The 15,341-nt window shown below is 42.5% G+C and overlaps 1 protein-coding gene across 3 annotated transcripts in view; it reads left to right on the top strand.

Annotated features, from left to right (window-relative positions):
- BABAM2 (BRISC and BRCA1 A complex member 2) overlaps window positions 1-15,341 on the top strand; it is a 582,320-nt gene that overhangs the window by 311,583 nt on the left and 255,396 nt on the right. For all 3 annotated transcript variants that reach the window (XM_030195882.1, XM_030195883.1, XM_030195885.1), the window contains exon 7: window positions 3,504-3,613. In XM_030195882.1, coding sequence (XP_030051742.1) covers window positions 3,504-3,613 — 110 coding nt within the window. The remainder of the gene's footprint in view (window positions 1-3,503; window positions 3,614-15,341) is intronic.

The following is a 15,341-nucleotide window of genomic DNA, read 5'->3' on the forward strand; positions in this document are numbered from 1 at the left end:
GCTTTTTCACTTGACTGGAGGACTGGGCAGGAAGATACCAGCACATGTGTGCTGGGACACTGCTAGAATCTTTTACTTTATTTGCTAGTCAGCGTCCGCACTGGGCTCTGTCACCCAGATGTGAGAATAATTGGCCTGCTGTCCTCGGAGAACACCAGCTACAGGTAAGTATCTTTGCTTTCTTACCTGTAAATTTCCTTTCTTTGAATCCTGCTAGACATCAGGAACCCGCCCCACAGACTTCAGTTAGAAATATTTCTTCTCAGAATTGCTTGGCATTTTAGGGAATGCGTGAGAGGATGGGAAGCCTGGAGTGGGGGTGTTTTAAAAATAATTTATCTTCATAGTGTTGGTCCATGTTGGTGGTCCATTCTATTGACCCATAATGTTGATCCCTAACAATGATCGCTATTGTTGTGTCATAATGTTAGTCTGTAGTTTGGATGCATAGTGTAAATTCAGGATGATGTACCTTAATATTACTCCATGATGTGGCTCCATATTGGTGCTCCATGAGGATAATCCATAATGGAGCTCCATATTATTCGTTCCTATTGTTGGTCAGAGAGGTTGATCCATATTGCTGCCTCATGATGTACATTCATAGTATGGGTCTATAACAGTGATGGGCAACCTTTTGAGCTTGGTGTGTCAAAATTCGCCAAAAAACCGAGCATAACTCGGGTGGTGTGTCACTTCGAGAAAAAAACCATAATTTCGCGATATTTATAGTTTAAATAACAAAAATGTATAATTGTAATATAAAACTGTATTTAATAAACCAAAAACTAATTATTTAACTTACCTACTTAGTGACTTCTTTGTTCATCTGTCAGTCGGTTTCTTTTGTTGGTCTTGATATTATTTAACTTGTGTGGGGTGCCATGAACTAAGATAAGTGAGGGGGAGGAGGAATTCTTTAACTAATCTGCCTATTAGTGACTTTTTTGTTGCTGAATTTCATTGGCTAAATCTTCAATTGAAGGTTGGTATTTTGTACACTTCAAGCCCAAGCAAGCGCTACTAACTTCATCTGTCAATCTGTTTCTTTTGTTGGTTTTGATATTATTTAACGCTGAGAATAAGGTTTCACAAAAGTACGTAGAGGGAAAAATTGTGAGTAAAGCCATTGCTATATTTTTCAGGGTGCTAAAAGTGTCTGGTAATCGGATCCAGGCACTCCAAATTTCCTGGTAACTCAGATATTCTCTTAATAATTGCATCTTTATTCTGCATATCGTGAAATAGAACTGGTGCACATCTTAGGAGAGTTTCTTTAATAAATTCTCCCTCACTGAGTGCTTTTCCATGCTGAGCTATGGAGTGAGCAATGCTCAAACTTGCAGATGTTAAATTTGTAGAACCTTTTACAAATTTAAGGATGGACTTAGATTGGCTCTTATAAAAGTGTAGCTGCCTGGAAATGTATTCCTTCCGTTCATCCTCACTTTTTTTCAAGAGCTGGGAATGATTAGTTTCAAAATGTCTATTTATATTCCACGTTCTGCTTACTACCGTTTCAGTACATAGAACGCAAAATGATTTGCCATTTTTTTCTATAATGCCATACATCTCGGTCCATGTCTCTTGAAAGGGTCGGCTACTGCTACTACCACTTCCTTTACTTAACCTTGGTTTTTTATTTTTTGAGTTCTCCATCAGGGGGGCAGAGACAGAAGATAGAATTATAGATAGCCTGTTAGCCCTAACTAGCCTAACTGACCACCTTATGTAAATTAAGATGGCTGCCGCTATTTCTAATGGCGGGAAACGGCACCCATAGCACATGCCCTCGCCTCTCCCAGCCTCCCCCTCACCTATCTCAGTAATGGTGGTCAATTACAAATCCACGACACCCCAGAACAGTAGATTGGATGATGGTTGCTGGTAATGGTGATCACAGGGCCCTCAGAGATGCGTCCCCCACGGCATTCCGCTGCTCTCTGCTCCGCCGGCCGGAAGTGAGGAGCCGGGGCAGAGGGAGCAGCAGGGAGGGAGCCAATAGGAGCGCACACGGCACACCCCCAGCGGGTAAACATGCACCGGGTGATTTCGCCGGGGGGGGGGGGGGGGAGGTCGCGCTGCACCGGGGGGGGGGGGGGGGGCGCATCGGCGATCCGCCCCGGGTGTCAGCAAGGAACTCCGCTGCTTCTCTGTATGTGGCCACATGCGGCCGCGTGTCACTGAAAATGGCTACGCGTGTCATAGGTTCGCCATCAGGGGTCTATAATATTGATCCATATGTTTGATCTGTGATGCCTTTTGAGTGGTCACTTCTGCTCTGTCAGTAGAATACTGGCAAGTTTCTGGGCTGCATTGCCCCTTGTGCTGGTGATGACATTGCTGAAATGTCATTGTTCTTTGCCTCCATCTGCAGGTTGGGGAGCATAACCCCACTCATGTAGACTTGTTTAGCGGGACTCAAGGAAAGGAAATTTACAGTAAGAACAAATTTCACCTTCAGGACTGCTAGGGAAAAGTTGATAATTCACAGGTTTGATATCAGATTGACTAATAAATTACAGACATAACATCACATCTGTGCAATTACAGAGGAGCATATTGATCAGGAAGTCAGTCTCTTGCTTATCAGTAGAGGTACCTTGTGTTAATGTATAGATTTGTGTTGTGTAAGTACCAAAAGTATATTGTTACTCGTGTCCTGTAGATGAAAGAAAATATATAGTACAACCCCCTTTACACCAACCACATTTAGGCCAGTTTTTATGTTTATTCAAAAAAAAAAAAGCAAAAGAAAGTTTAGATGACAGCAGCCAAATATGTTCCTGAACCCAGTTGGATCAGTACTTGTACATCAGAATAAACGTGTGATTGCCCAGAAATGTCATGAAGTTCTACCTGCAGATTCAATTTATACTTAAAAGCATTTACTTTTCAGTCAGCTTGCTCCACAGATGCCACTGAAGACAGCTTTCTTCTGGATGAATTTATACTTCCTTCCATCAAATCTTAATGACTGACTCTTTGTTTTAAAAGCATTAGCTCGCACTAATTTTTAGAGCACGCTTAAAACATTAGCGCGCCTATAGCGCAGCTTAGTAAACAGGGCCCTTAGTGGTATGACAAGGGCCTCCTACTAACAGATGTCAAAGTGTTAGAAAACAGAAACAACCTTTCTTGTGTGTATTTCAAATTTATTTTTGTAAAAGATTGTCAAAAGTGAAAGTGAATTTTTCCAGTCTTGTAGAATACTTTTCTAGGACTACTTGGGTAATCTTAGAAAATTCTTATCTTGTACATATGTTTATTCACTTTGTGAATATACCTTTACTTCTAAATAAAAAGGTCACAGTGGTTCACAAAACAAGTAAATAAAAATAAAAGTAAAATATTAAAGTAACGCCAAAGGTAAATAGGACAGACTCAATCATCCAGGAATACCTCACAACAATAAAAGTGAAACATTGTGTCTGCACAGGCATTCTTCATTTACCTTTTCTAAAATATTTATTCTCTTTTATTTAATGTGTTTTCTTGTCCAGGATGTGAATGAAGATCCAGGAGAAGATGTGGCGCTGCTTGCTGTCAGTTTTGAGGACACGGAGGCCACTCAGGTTTTTTCTAAGCTGCATCTGTCTCCTCGCACTGAACAGTAAGTAACTATGAGATGCTCTTCAATTCAGTGAGGCTAAGATCACAGCCCACTTCATGAACAATCCCTCCATTAGTGCGTCAGAGGACTAATGCCTTAGGCATAGTTGCTCTGAGAAGCCCTTTGGCTTTTAATGATTTTGTATTTGTTCTGAATGGGCTTGTGGGAGAGACATTCACTTACTGTGCTTGTCTCGTATCTGCATGCTTAGTATGAAGGCCTGTTTCCTTGCTGACTGGACTGTAGGATGAAGTGAAGAAATCTAATGTATTCTTTAAAAAAACAGAAAAGACATTGTCTTGGCGTGGCATGTAAAAATGTAAATCAAGTTTGCTTGAAAGCTGCTCCAATGATACGTGTTGCTACATTCTTTGCACTGATACTTGAACTGGATAGTCGCACTTGTTCTACGAGTGATGCACTGGTGATTATCACCATTATCTAGTAGCCATACTTTGCAGGTGTAGTTATTTTCGGTAAATAAGAGAGGTGTGAATACAATTCTAGGCCCTAATGCATATCTGGCTGTGTAACGTACAATATCTTAACTGAAGGTCTGAAAAGACTGAGAAACTAGATTATCAACTTTAATCTTGTATAATGTAGAAAAGGGTAATACAGGTGAACCAGTTTTCTGTGTGCTGTTCTATTAAGATCTTTTTGTTAGCCTCCAGCTCTCCTGAAGACAGGGCCGCCGAGAGAGAGGGGAGGCAAAATTCCCTGGGCCCGGGGGGAGGGGGACCAGCTGCGGCGCCAACAAGCTTCTTCCTGCCTGCCCTTTCCTGCTCCTGTGTGCCGCCCAGGACCCAGATGATTGCATTAACACGATATCGTGTTAATACAAACATCTGGGTCCCAACTCCCAGCATGGACAAGAGCAGCGCAGGAGAGGACAAAGCGAGAGAGCAGACAGAAAGGTGTGGCTGCGGTGGCCTGAGTGTGTGTGTGGGGGTGGTGGTCCAGGTATGGGGGGGGGCGCGCACGGTGGTCCAGTCCTGCCCTGGGCCCAGCTGTGTCTCGGGGACCCTGCCTGAAGATATCATTTTTTCCATATTTCTCCTATATTTCTTCTCATATGCAGGTCAAAAATTGTACTAATTACCTATATTAACTGAAGTGCAGGCTGCAGCATGTCTTAAAAATTGGTTACACTACCATTTCTTTGGACCCTAAATATCAGTGTAGGGGGAATATAGGCTTCCTCTTTAGGGCTGTGTGTTTGATTCAGTAGTACTATTAGCAATGAACTTGGGTCTCTTGCTTGGTCATGCATTGGGCCATTAGGGCTGAGCTGTACTGTGCAATGTTACATTTATTAATTTCAGCTTTAGGATGAAGCTTTTAACACTATGGGGAGCAACCTATACCAAAAGCAGTGTTTGACATTAAATGAAAATATTTTCAGCTGTTACCTTATCTGTAAGCTTGTAAAGACCTGTTGAATGGTTAGACCAATAATGTACTGAAGAAATTAAGGGGTCGATAATCAGCATGATTTAATCAGGTTGGAGGGTCCCTACCTGCTTAAATCACGCTGACCAGATCCGGTACTGATATTCCGTGGCACTTAACTAGAGCATGCCACTGAATATGAGCCCAGATCGCCAATTAGAGCCAGGGCAGTGCTGCGGCAGAGCTGGACAGTTCTAATGTGGTACCAGGAGTTATTCAGGCACTGCCAGTATTCAGCGCTGGTGCCCGGATAACTATCTGGTCAAGCCAGGTCAGGTAAAGGGACTGCCCTAACTCTTGGCCGGACCTGAAAATCTTTTCGCATCCACTGATGTACCAGATATTCAGCACCAGTCTCTGGATTTGGCACAGCACTAAATATCTGATCCCAGATCTACCTACAGCAATCAGTGTTTCAAAAAATGCTGATTTCTGCAGGCTGAATATTGACCCCTAAGAATTTGCACCATGTAAGTGATGCTGTTAAGAATGTCCTCTCTGTCTGCTGTAGTAAATATTAGTGTCCAGAATGGTCCAGTTAGACATTTTCATACAATAAGAGGCAAATTTTCTAAGGTTTAGCTGTGGTTACACATGGGCAAGAACAGTTAACCTGCAAATTTTAGCTGCCTGAAAGTACATTTGTCTGTAATCTAGTCACTTTTGCATGTGTTCTCCTCTGTTTACTCCATGCTGTTTTTTTTTTCTTAAAAAGACATCCTTATAGGAATGAAGTATTCTAGAGGACCTGCCAGAAATGTATTTGGGAACTATATATGTGTACCGAGTTTCAAAAAAAATCATGCACACTGTAGGCATACGTTTAGTGCAGTGACTGACACAATCATTTTGAGATAGCTATGCACATACTTTTAGCTGTGTAACAACTTGGTATTTAACAATATACACTGTTTCTGAACATCAGCATGTTATATATGGATATAAGGTACCCACAAACATTTGTGTTAGTCACTGTATTGATAATGTACCCTTAAATCTGTTCTCCCAACTGATCACGATTTTAACCATTCTGGGTTTTTTTAATAGGTTGTTTCTCTTATTTCTCTTCAAAGCCTAGCAGTTTCACCTTTTTAAAATCAAGACAGCCATAGTGGGCATAGAAACACCTTCTACAAATACAGAATAATCCAGAGGACAGAAAAGACCTACATCTAGTAAAACACACTTTTCTGAAAAACAAACAAACAATCAAACTGGCAAGTATCAATATATGAGCTTTAAACAATAGCAGAATTTACACAGAGTATGGCAACAATAGGGAGGAAAAAGCCTCAGAACCCCACTCTGGTATCGTGATAGGACTTAGCAGTTGATAACCTCATTGGCATAAAAAGCCTTGATTTAAAAAACTGTTCAGGCTCTGTGCAATGCAATTTTTATTGGTAACCCTCATAAAAAATGTAACTACTTATGTTGTAACTGTGGATCCCACCGACTGTGGCCAAAGTTTCACCTATGTCTGCTTCAAGGTGTGTCAAGGATCATATTTCTAAAAAACAAACATGACTAATAAATAATCAAACATCTAAACCACATGTGAAAAAATGTAACAAAAGAAAGTGAATCAGACCAGTTATTCCTGTGTTAAAACCTCTTAAACAGTTTGCTTAAAAGAAAATACTTGCCCGTAAGAAGTACACGCCATTACATTTCGTTGTCATAGGGTTAACAACATGGCCGCAGAGAGCCTACCCATTTAAAACTTAAAATCTTGATGTCATTTCTGGTCATGCTCATTGCTACCCAGAAAAAACATTTCCATTTGAGTTTGAAATTCGGCCCTCTAGGTTCTGTTATTAAATCAAAATTCCACCTCTGCTCATGTTGTAATAATATCTTGGAACGATCATGATCTCCATTTAAGACCAAGTCTAACACACAACAGTGTAGGGAAGCAAACGAATGCTGAAACACAGTGTTCTACAATGGGGCTTGTTTCCACTCATATTTTAAACAATTCTTGTTCTCTGAGATCCGAGTTTTAAAGGAATGTGTTTTCTGGCCAATATACAATTTAGGGCAAGGACAAATAATCACATAAATGACAAAATTGAATCTATAAACCATAGTAACTGTACAGATCTTACAGTGATTGCATTTCACATGTCCCAATGTCAAAAACTTACCAACTTGACATCTCGAAATGTCAGAAGGACTCAGAAATCTGATTCTTATGTATGCTAAAAGCCATCCTCAAATCCGTATCTGCAAAGGTAGGTTGGGTAGTATGTAGTCCATTGTTTCCTCAAAATCTGTATGAATTTATCTGTGCCTGGAGAATAGTGCAAAACACCTGTGTCGGCTTTTTGATCCTCCTCCTGCGAATGTTTGCAGAATAACAAGCCATGATTGGAGAACTGCGCTCTCTTGTAGGCACTATGAATGACATCCTTAGGGTATCCCCATTCTTTAAAGTTGTCTTTCAAATCTTTAGTTCTCAACTTAAACTCGTTCACTTCTGAATAGATCTGTCTGAACCTCAAAAACTGGGAGAAAGGAAGGCTTCGTTTTTAATGCTGGGGGATGATTACTTGAGAAATGCAACAAAGTATTCCTATCTGTGTTTTTTCTGAATACTGTTGTCACTAAGCCGTTTTCTTGTTTACACACCATAACATCTAAAAAAGATAAATGCAATAGGACATGCTAAAGTGTACCTTTGGATGATAAGTGTTTAACCACAAATAAAAATGTTGTAAAGATTCTTCCATTCCTGTCCAAGCCATAAAAATATCATCAATAAATTGAAGCTGTAACTTCAAATGCATTGAGTAATTGTTCTTTTTAAAGCCAATTGTCTTCAAACTCCTGCATGAATAAATTAACCATGAGGGAGCCATTGTGGCCTGCATAGCGACACCAGAGGAGATCTGTTGAAAAAAACATGTCATGATCCCAGGCTTTAAACAAACAGTCACAAACTCTGGAACAACGTGAGCCCTTGGCCTACTGTCGTCGAGCGGCAGCAGGAGGCAAAACCCCCCAAGAAGGACTGGACAGGATTCAGGATACACTTGGCTTGGCTGGAATTGGATTCAGGAACGGACTTGGCTTGGCTTGGCTGGAACCAAATGCTGGAACGGACTTGGCTTGGCTGGAAGTGGATGCAGGTACGGACTTGGCTTGGCTTGAATCGGATTCAGGATACTGGAATGAGCTTGGCAGGAACAGGATTCAGGATACTCAAGCAGGATTCAGGATTTTCAAACAAGCTTGAGAGGAACAGGATTCAGGATACTGGAACCGGATTCAGGATACTCAAACAAGCTTGGCAGGATTCAGGATTTTCAAACAAGCTTGGCAAGAACAGGATTCAGGATACTGGAACCGGATTCAGGATACTCAAGCTTGGCAGGAACAGAAGCTGAAAGCAAACAAGGCAGAGACAAGCAAGAAGGGGACTTGAACTGAAGACAAACAGGGCAGACACAAGCAGGATACAATGCTGACCTACACAGACAAACAACAGAACTAAGGCTGAAGCTAAGGTAGAGGGGACTAGAACAAACAAGGCAGACTAGGCAAGACACAAAGCTGACCTACACAGACAAACAACAGAACTATGGCTGAAGGCTGAACCTAGCACACAAACAGACTGAGAAGAACAGAAGCAGAAGTGCACACAGGCACCCTAAACAAGGAATCAAGACAGAAGTGCCCACAAGCACACAGGCTAAGAACAAAGCAACAAGAAATCAAGGCAGAAGTGCCCACAGGCACACAGGCAATAAACAAGGTAGAAGTGCTTCACTGCGCACGGACTAACCTGGAGACCTTTGGCATTGCAAAGGCACTGAATGAAAGTGCTCCACTTCCTTATAAACAGGACAGAGGCAGGAAGTACACTGAACACAAAGTGAGGCTTGAAACACAGGAAGTGGAAACCCTACAGGACAGAGGCAGGAAATACACAGAACCCAAAGTGAGGTTTGAAACACACAGGAAAGAAACCCTACAGACAGTAGCCAGCACAGCAGCTGACCATCGGGACATAAGGTGAGTCAGAGAGGGATCACGACCACAGTTGTGACAAAACAATGTATCTAAAAATGTTTTTTTTTTTTTGCATTGCTAGAGCCACTAAATAGTAATAAAAGAAATGGAACTGCATTCTCTTGATCAATTTGTACCAAAAATCTTTTGATCACAGTCAAAGCTTCCATTTGAGGAATAGCAGTATATAAAGATTTTACATCAAAAGTAATCAAAAAGTAACTGAAGATGAGTTACCCATTTCTGTCAATTTGGTAAAAAAAATCAGAAGAATCTCAAATGTATGAAGAGCCTGTACTCACCAATGGTCCTAAAAAAGTATCCAAATATGTGGAGGTTGGTTCTAATAAAAAGCCCCTACTGGACACTATGGAGGAGATTTCTCCTGGCGTTGAAATCAGTGCCGACTAAGTGTATTCTATAATCGGCACCTATATTTAGGCACCGATTATAGAATACGCTTAGTTGATATTTCAGTGCCTAAATCTACGCACATCCATTTACACCAACTAAAACATGGCGTAAATCCCAGTGCATAGATTTAGGAGCACTGAGCCATATTCTATAACTAGGCGTCTAAATTTCAGAACACCCACGAAATGCCCATTTCCCCGCCCATAACCACACCCCTTTTTGCCTGTGCATGTTAGAAGTTCATCGCACATCATTACAGAATATGCTTAGCGAGTTGTGCACCTAAATTCTAATCAGTGCCAATTAGTGCTTGTTAAGTGCTGATATCAGCACTCATTAGCTTGTTAAGCCAATTAAGTTATGTGCGGTGTTACAGAATCCACGTCAATTTCATCGCCTAAATCTAAGCACACTATGCAGAATCCGGGGGGTATAGGTCTTCCTGATGGTTTGTCTAATGTTATGTGGACATTAGGTAAAATATATATTTTTTAAAAACCAGGAACCCTAGGATGATCAACATTCAAAAATGGAAAATCTTTTTTTTTTTTTTTTTTTTGTTTTGTTAGAAAGCCAGCATCAAACCTCTGTTGTGTAAGGACGTTAATCTGAATTTTTAAGAGCTTCCATAGCAATTGCATTGCACAAAGCCCAAACAGTTTTTTAAAGAGAGGTTTTTTTTGTGTGCCAATGAGGTTATCCCCTGCTAAATCCTATCATGATATCAGAGTGAAGGTGTGGTTCTGAGTCTTATTCCTCCCTATTGCTGTTATACTCTGTGTAAATTTTGCTATTGTTTAAAGCTCATACATTGACATTTGTCAGTTTTTTCAGAAAAATGTGTTTTATTCGTTATAGAAATGCCTTCTGGCAGACCAGTTATATTCTATGTATTAAAAAAGGAGGAAGGAAGGGCAAATGACTTCCCTCACCCGTAACTGTCTTGTCTGTCTGTATTATTTAGATTTTAAGCTCTTTTGAGCAGGGACTGTCTCTTTGTATCAGGTGTTCAGCGCTGCGTGTGTCTGGTAGCGCTATTCAAATGCTAATAATAAAATAAAAACGGAAGAAGGATCCACAGAAAATATGAAACAGCTTATGGAATGGCAGGTCAGATGCAAAGTGCTGATAAGGAAGAGAAAGAGAGACTTAAAAAAAAAAGATTGCATTAGAGGCAAAAACCCATAGTAAAAACTTTTTTTTTAGGTATGTTAGAAGCAAGAAGATGGCAAAACGATCAGTTGGACCGCTAGATAAACCAAAGGGGCACTCAGGGAAGACAAAGCCATTGCGGAGAGATTAAATTAATTCTTTTCTTCGGTCTTCACTGAGGAAGAATTGGGAGCGATAATGGTGCCAGAAATGGTATTCAAAGCTGACAAGTCAGAGAAAGTGAATGAAATCTCTGTAAACCTGGAAGATGTAACTGTGCAAATTGACAAGTTGAAGAGTAGCAAATTGCCTGGACCCAGTGGTATTCATCCCAGAGTATTGATGGAATTGAAAAATGAACTTGCAGAACTATTGTTACTAATATGAAATTTATCATTAAAATCAGCATGGTACCAGAAGATTAGAAGGTGGCCAAAGTAACGCCGATTTTAAAAAAGGTTCCAGAGGTGATCTGGGAAATTATAGACCAGTGAGCCTGATGTCGGTGCTGGGCAAAATGGTAGAGAGTATTATAAAGAACGAATTTACAGAGCATATTCAAAAGCATGGATTAATGAGACAAAGCCAACATGGATTTAGTGAAGGGAAATCTTGCCTCAGCAATGTACTACATTTCTTTGAATGGGTGAAGAAACAAACATGTGGATAAAGTGGAGCTGGTCGATATTGTGTATCTGGATTTTCAAAAGGAATTTGACAAAGTACCTCATGAAACACTCCAGAGGAAACTGGAGAGTCATGGGATAGGAAGCAGTGTTCTATTGTGGTTTAAAAACAGGTTAAAAGATAGAAAACAGAGAGTAGGGTTAAATGGTCAGTATTCTCAATGGAGAAGGGTAGATAGTGGGGTTCCCCAGGGGTCTGTGCTGGGACCGTTGCTTTTTAACATATTTATAAATGATCTAGAGATGGGAGTAACTAGTGAGGTAATTAAATTTGCTGATGACACTAAACGGTTATTCAAAGTTGTTAAATCGCGAGAGGATTGTGAAAAATCACAAGAGGGTGTTATGGTACCAGGTATCCATCTCATGGCTCTTTCTAGATTTGACAGGAACCCCAAAGTAACCTCCAAACTCTTTCAGTTGAAACAAGAGTCACAATCCCTGGGGAACTACGCTATCCAGTTTTGCACTTTAGCATCGGAACTAACCTGGAACAATGAGAGCCTTGTGGTGACTTTCTGGCAAGGGTTGGCAACCCAAATCAAGGATGAACTGGCAGGATGAGAACTTTCTGTTACCCTGGATGACCTTATCTGCTTCTGTAACCAGGTGGATATCCGGTTCCAAGAACAAGTCCACGAATGACAAGTGTCTAGCAAAACGGTCCGTCAGCCACTCAGCTCCCAATGAGCCACATGCCTTCCTAGCCAGGAGTGTCACCTTCAGACTCCAGGGAGCCCATGCAGGTAGAGCACTCCCCTATCTCTGAACAGGAAAAGGAAAGATAATAGACATTGAATCTGTGTCTCTATTATGGGAAGAGGGGATTTTATACCCTCAAGTGTCCTAAAAAATTCAGGACCTTCGGCTCTCTGTGTTCCCACTGTGTCCAGCCCACTCCAGTTCTTGTTTCCAGCTGAGTTCCTGCCTTGCCCCCCAGCTCCTACCTTGCCTTGCCTTCAGCCTCACCTTGTCTCCAGCGTCAGTTCCAGCCTTGTCTTTGGCATCAGCTCCTGCCTCGTCTTTATCTTCAGTTCCAGCCTGGTCTTCAACTTCTGTTCTAGCCTTGCCTTCAGCTCCAGCTTATCCAGACTCTGGTCAGGCATCAGTACCTAGCCCTTTCTGCTTGGTGCCTAGCCTGGGTGGCTTGCCTGCCGTCAGTCAGGGCCCAGCTAACCCCTGGGTTAGCCAGGTAGCATCAACTAGGCTGCAGCCTGAGGGCTCACCCTCTCGAGTCATGACAGTATAGCCAGGTTTTCAAAGCTAAAACTACCCCAAGGAGACCACCAGGCTCATTTTCGAAAGAGAAGGACGCCCATCTTTTGGCACAAATCGGAAGATGGACGTCCTCACAGCGTCGTCCAAATCGGTATAATCGAAAGCCGATTTTGGACATCCCCAACTGCTTTCCGTCGCAGGGACGGCCAAAGTTAAAGGGGGCGTATTGCAGATGTAGCGAAGGCGGGACTTGGGCTTGCCTAACACTTGGACGTCCTCGGCCCATAATCGAAAGAAACAAGGGCGTCCCTGACGAACACATGGACGACTTTACCTGGTCGTGTTTTTCTTACGACCAAGGCACAAAAAGGTGCCCGAAATGACCAGATGACCACCGGAGAGATTCAGGGATGTACATAAGTACATAAGTACATAAGTAGTGCCATACTGGGAAAGACCAAAGGTCCATCTAGCCCAGCATCCTGTCACCGACAGTGGCCAATCCAGGTCAAGGGCACCTGGCACGCTCCCCAAACGTAAAAACATTCCAGACAAGTTATACCTAAAAATGCGGAATTTTTCCAAGTCCATTTAATAGCGGTCTATGGACTTGTCCTTTAGGAATCTATCTAACCCCTTTTTAAACTCCGTCAAGCTAACCGCCCGTACCACGTTCTCCGGCAACGAATTCCAGAGTCTAATTACACGTTGGGTGAAGAAAAATTTTCTCCGATTCGTTTTAAATTTACCACACTGTAGCTTCAACTCATGCCCTCTAGTCCTAGTATTTTTGGATAGCGTGAACAGTCGCTTCACATCCACCCGATCCATTCCACTCATTATTTTATACACTTCTATCATATCTCCCCTCAGCCGTCTCTTCTCCAAGCTGAAAAGCCCTAGCCTTCTCAGCCTCTCTTCATAGGAAAGTCGTCCCATCCCCACTATCATTTTCGTCGCCCTTCGCTGTACCTTTTCCAATTCTACTATATCTTTTTTGAGATACGGAGACCAGTACTGAACACAATACTCCAGGTGCGGTCGCACCATGGAGCGATACAACGGCATTATAACATCCGCACACCTGGACTCCATACCCTTCCTAATAACACCCAACATTCTATTCGCTTTCCTAGCCGCAGCAGCACACTGAGCAGAAGGTTTCAGCGTATCATCGACGACGACACCCAGATCCCTTTCTTGATCCGTAACTCCTAACGCGGAACCTTGCAAGACGTAGCTATAATTCGGGTTCCTCTTACCCACATGCATCACTTTGCACTTGTCAACATTGAACTTCATCTGCCACTTGCACGCCCATTCTCCCAGTCTCGCAAGGTCCTCCTGTAATCGTTCACATTCCTCCTGCGACTTGACGACCCTGAATAATTTTGTGTCATCGGCGAATTTAATTACCTCACTAGTTATTCCCATCTCTAGGTCATTTATAAATACATTAAAAAGCAACGGACCCAGCACAGACACCTGCGGGACCCCACTAACTACCCTCCTCCACTGAGAATACTGGCCACGCAATCCTACTCTCTGCTTCCTATCTTTCAACCAGTTCTTAATCCATAATAATACCCTACCTCCGATTCCATGACTCTGCAATTTCTTCAGGAGTCTTTCGTGCGGCACTTTGTCAAACGCCTTCTGAAAATCCAGATATACAATATCAACCGGCTCCCCATTGTCCACATGTTTGCTTACCCCCTCAAAAAAATGCATTAGATTGGTGAGGCAAGACTTCCCTTCACTAAATCCGTGCTGACTTTGTCTCATCAGTCCATGTTTTTGTATATGCTCTGCAATTTTATTCTTAAAAATAGCCTCCACCATCTTGCCCGGCACCGACGTCAGACTCACCGGTCTATAATTTCCTGGATCTCCTCTGGAACCCTTCTTAAAAATCGGAGTAACATTGGCTACCCTCCAGTCTTCCGGTACTACACTCGATTTTAGGGACAGATTGCATGACCTCCCCTTACTCCCACAGTGGTCACTAACCCCCTCCCTCCCTCAAAAAACATCTTTAAAAATATTGATTGCCAGCCTCTATGTCAGCCTCAGATGTCATACTCAGGCCCATCACAGCAGTATGCAGCTCCTTGAACAGGGACTGTCCTTCCATGTTAAATTGTACAGCGTTGCATAACCCTAGTAGCACTTTAGAAATGTTAAGTAGTAGTAGTATGCAGGTACCTGGAGCAGTTTTAGTGGGTGCAGTGCATTTCAGGCAGGCGGACCCAGGCCCATCCCCCCCTACCTGTTACGTTTGTGGAGGAAACATCGAGTCCTCCAAAACCTACCACAAACCCACTGTACCCACATCTAGGTGCCCCCCTTCACACGTAAGGGCTATGGTAGTGGTGTACAGTTGTGGGTAGTGGGTTTTGGGGGGCTCAGAACACAAGGTAAGGGAGCTGTGTTCCTGGGAACAATTTATGAAGTCCACTGGAGTGCCCCCTGGGGTGCCCGGTTGGTGTCCTGGCAGGTCAGGGGGACCAGTGAAGTACAAATGCTGGCTCCTCCCATGACCAAATGGCTTGTGTTTGGTAGTTTCTGAGATGGACGTCCTTGTTCGTTTCTGATTTTCGGCAATAATGAAAACCAAGTCTAGGGACGACCATCTCTAAGGATGACCATCTCTAAGGACGACCAAATTTCAAGATTTGGGCGTCCCTGACCGTATTATCGAAACAAAAAATGGACGTCCATTTTGTTTCGAAAATTCCATGCCCCTGGATGGGGACGTTTTGCGGGGACGTCCCTTTTGATTATGCCCCTCC

This window comes from Microcaecilia unicolor, chromosome 3 (assembly GCF_901765095.1).
Source record: "Microcaecilia unicolor chromosome 3, aMicUni1.1, whole genome shotgun sequence".
Taxonomy (NCBI): domain Eukaryota; kingdom Metazoa; phylum Chordata; class Amphibia; order Gymnophiona; family Siphonopidae; genus Microcaecilia; species Microcaecilia unicolor.